Source organism: Austrofundulus limnaeus, unplaced genomic scaffold (assembly GCF_001266775.1).
Source record: "Austrofundulus limnaeus strain Quisiro unplaced genomic scaffold, Austrofundulus_limnaeus-1.0 Scaffold3, whole genome shotgun sequence".
NCBI classification, from domain to species: Eukaryota; Metazoa; Chordata; class Actinopteri; order Cyprinodontiformes; family Rivulidae; genus Austrofundulus; species Austrofundulus limnaeus.
Genome location: NW_013952405.1, coordinates 5,467,443 through 5,470,794, shown reverse-complemented (window position 1 = coordinate 5,470,794; position 3,352 = coordinate 5,467,443). Strand labels below are relative to the sequence as shown.

General features: G+C 37.1%; 1 protein-coding gene across 1 annotated transcript in view; it reads left to right on the top strand.

Annotated features, from left to right (window-relative positions):
- Window positions 1–734: 734 nt before the first annotated feature.
- Window positions 735–3,352, top strand: part of b4galnt1a (beta-1,4-N-acetyl-galactosaminyl transferase 1a) — a gene marked incomplete at its 5' end in the record, with an annotated part of 9,559 nt that continues 6,941 nt past the window's right edge. Inside the window, 6 exon segments of the mRNA XM_014018997.1 lie at window positions 735–841; window positions 911–948; window positions 1,030–1,210; window positions 1,678–1,770; window positions 1,866–2,053; window positions 2,144–2,284. Of these exon segments, the coding sequence (XP_013874451.1) occupies window positions 735–841; window positions 911–948; window positions 1,030–1,210; window positions 1,678–1,770; window positions 1,866–2,053; window positions 2,144–2,284 (748 nt within the window).

Here is a 3,352-nt window from a genome sequence, read left to right as displayed (position 1 = left end):
GAAAAGAAAAGAAAAGAAAAATCGTGACGTAGATTTTTGTTGTAAATGCATGTTTTTGAATCTTCTACCAGTTCAAGTGAGCATGGAGTAATAAAGCTACAAGAAATGCGGCCAGAATCACTTACTGATTTGCAACTCTAATAATCAAACAAATATTTGGGAAGACAGATAAATAAATTAATAAAAATTCAAAGATTGAGAATTATTTTTCAATCCTTTTAATCACTGCCACATGTTAGTTCTTGTCACTCCTTGTTCTGCTAAATCATCAGTTCACAAACCATTTTAGTAAGTTGAAAGCAGATAAAAGTCAGAGGTACTGATAAACATCTAATCTGAGTTCCGATGACAACCAGACTCTCGGACTCTGCAACTGGTGCCAAACTAAAGCTCATCCAATTGCTTTTTATCCATTCCATAGCTTGGATTACAAAATCAGTGCATTTTGTGATTTTTTTTTTTTTTACCATTTACCAAAGGTGTGAAATTTGAACAAGTAAATCTGTTTTGTCTAGAAAAACAAGGAATATTGTCAAATCCAAAATTATTTTTCTTTTTATTTTCAAACTTACACAAATGTGATTATAGTCTCACAGTAAAGACATTTTAAAAACTGTTCTGTTTTAAATCCCATCCTCTGTCGGCTTGTTTCACATCTTCTCAGCAAAATAAGAATTTGTTTCAGAGTACATGGAAAATGAATCCAGTTGTGTTTTTAATATGTTTGTGTAAAGGTCCTACAGTCCAGCTGACATGCTTAATATCGCTGAGGCCAACAATCCTCTTCAGTATCCCACCCAGGGTGTGGAGGTGCAGCCCCTTAAAACAATCCTCATTCCAGGTAACACAKTTAGCATCACACCATATCAAAAACCTATAACTTTAACTGATTTCTAACATGTTTGCACAGGTCTGGCACTCAAACAGAAAGAAAGATCCAACTATATGGTAATTTCTGGATTTTAAAGTCTGTGTTAAAAGTTGTTCAAAGTCCAGGTTTTTTAGTTCCCTTTTCTCCTCCTGTACCAGGTACATTTAACAGCAATGCTGGGGACCTTTGACGTTGCTGCCACAGTGGACATGGTGTCCATTACAGGAGAGGGAGAGAAGCAAATGATGCTGTCAAGTCGTCTTCTGTCTGCTCTGAACAGGCAGCTGCAGTTTGTCACCTACACAAACAAGATGTTTCATCCGAAGACAGCAGACTCAAGTAAAGTTGTCATGTTGATATTATGCTGACACAAAAAAAAGTCGTGTCGTTTTTTTCAGACTCGTGAAAGAGAAATTCAGAAGTGAAAGCTAGCTGCCTGACTGTTACAATATAGAGGCTCAAGGGTTTTATTTGTATTTATTGAACAACTCGGTGTTAACTCCATGATAAACTTTTCTGAAAGCAACCTGGCCAAGAGGAAGCAAATACAGGAACAGGAAAACACAAGATGAGCAACATATGTGAGAGGTTAACAGGCAAAGAACTAGAATAAGATCATTTACAAATGAATGACAACAGAGCTTGTGGCTGAAATAGCTAAAATCATGTGCAGTGGTCATCAAGGTCATGCRTGCTCTCACTGATTTTATTATTTAACATTAAATATAATATATATTTAATATTTTCTCACTTCTTATAAATGATGTAAACTTAGATTCATGTCATTTTTCTGCTTCATTTGACAGTTCAGTTTGCAACTGAAGGTCACCAATCGTTTTTCACCATCAAAGTTGGTCACAAGGTTGTTCCTAAACTCTACAACTCTGGATACAGCAAAGGTTTGTGRGCACTTACTGTCCTTGAGTAGCAGTTTAATTCATTGAAGAATGCTTTATTAGATTTTTTTTTTGTTTGTTTGTTTGTTTGCGCTCAGAATACAACATCACTTCTTTGGTTACCATTGCCACCAAGACCTTTTTACGCTACGACAAACTCAAAGACCTCATTGACAGCATACGGCAGTTTTATCCCAACGTCACCATTGTGATAGCAGATGATAACAAGCACCCCCAGCCAGTGACCGGTCCTCACATTGAACAATACATCATGCCRTTTGGAAAGGTAAAAAAGAAAAAAAATTGCATTTTTTTCAGTGTTTTGTGCTGGGAGACCCAACAAATGCTGATATATGTTGCTTGTTTTAATTTACAGGGTTGGTTTGCTGGAAGGAACTTGGCAGTGTCTCAGGTGACCACCAAGTACATGCTCTGGGTGGAYGACGATTTTATTTTCACTGCAAACACCAATCTGGAAAAAATGGTGGACATCCTGGAGAAGACCACTCTGGATTTGGTGAGAGAGGCCTGCCAACTGTGTATTTTTTTAACATGCAAAACAAAATTCCTTATGTATTTTTCAAGGACGTAGTCCTGTAGACCTGGGAAAGTACATTTTCTGAAGAACAGGGGCAAGTACCGAGACTCTTAAAAGACTTTTAAGTTTGGGAATATATATCTTTGACTTCCAAAAATACATTTCCTCGATGAAGGCATTTTTTAATCTGAAAAGGACTGGACTGAGAAGTAGTTATTATTACAAGCTCAAMAGGCGTGCAGTTCCACCAGGACCCTCATGTATAAATGGTGCGTACGCATAAAAAAGTTGCGTGCGCCAGGTTCTACGCCCAYGTTGGGATGTATCAAAACCAACGTAGYRTGAAAGTCTGCRTATATTTTTCACCTGCCATGAGAATGTGCAGTAGCCACGCAAAGTTTTTCAGTTGCCAGTTTTAACCCACAAAGTCATGAATCTGACCTGAATCCACAGAAATGTGACTCTGTTCTGTTTTCTGGATGTAAGGAGCGTCTCGACACGGAGTTAGATTATTTTTTTTTTTTGTTTGAGTTTTATTGTTTAAACTCGAACGATCACGAAACTGAACCCCGGGACTGAAAATCATTTAACCTCAGACAAGAAAATAGATCAGCCTAAAAATGATCAAAGAACCTCAGCCCAGTCTGTAAACTGTAAAGTTTTTATATTGTTGTCACGTAGTTGGAAACACACAGAGAGCGCAGGCCTGCGACGGAGAGTCACAGCTATTCAGTTCCTCTTTCAGGATAAGAGATTTCTCACAGAAGTTTTGAAACAAAACTCAGTGGAGTCCAGTGGTGGATGCTGGTCTTTCAAGAAGAGGAAGCTCAGTTTCAGCCTACATCATAAAATGTGTGGGTTATAAATTCTACCCTCCATTCCTTTTCAAGCAAATGATCTGTGACCCTGTCACATATCATTTTGTTTAGTTTATAGTATTTATTCATTTCATTTTTAAAAACAAAACATTACATACAACAAAACAATACAAATAAAATAAAATGAAAGTCAGCAGAAGAAAATTTTTTGTCATAGTCTGTATTCATT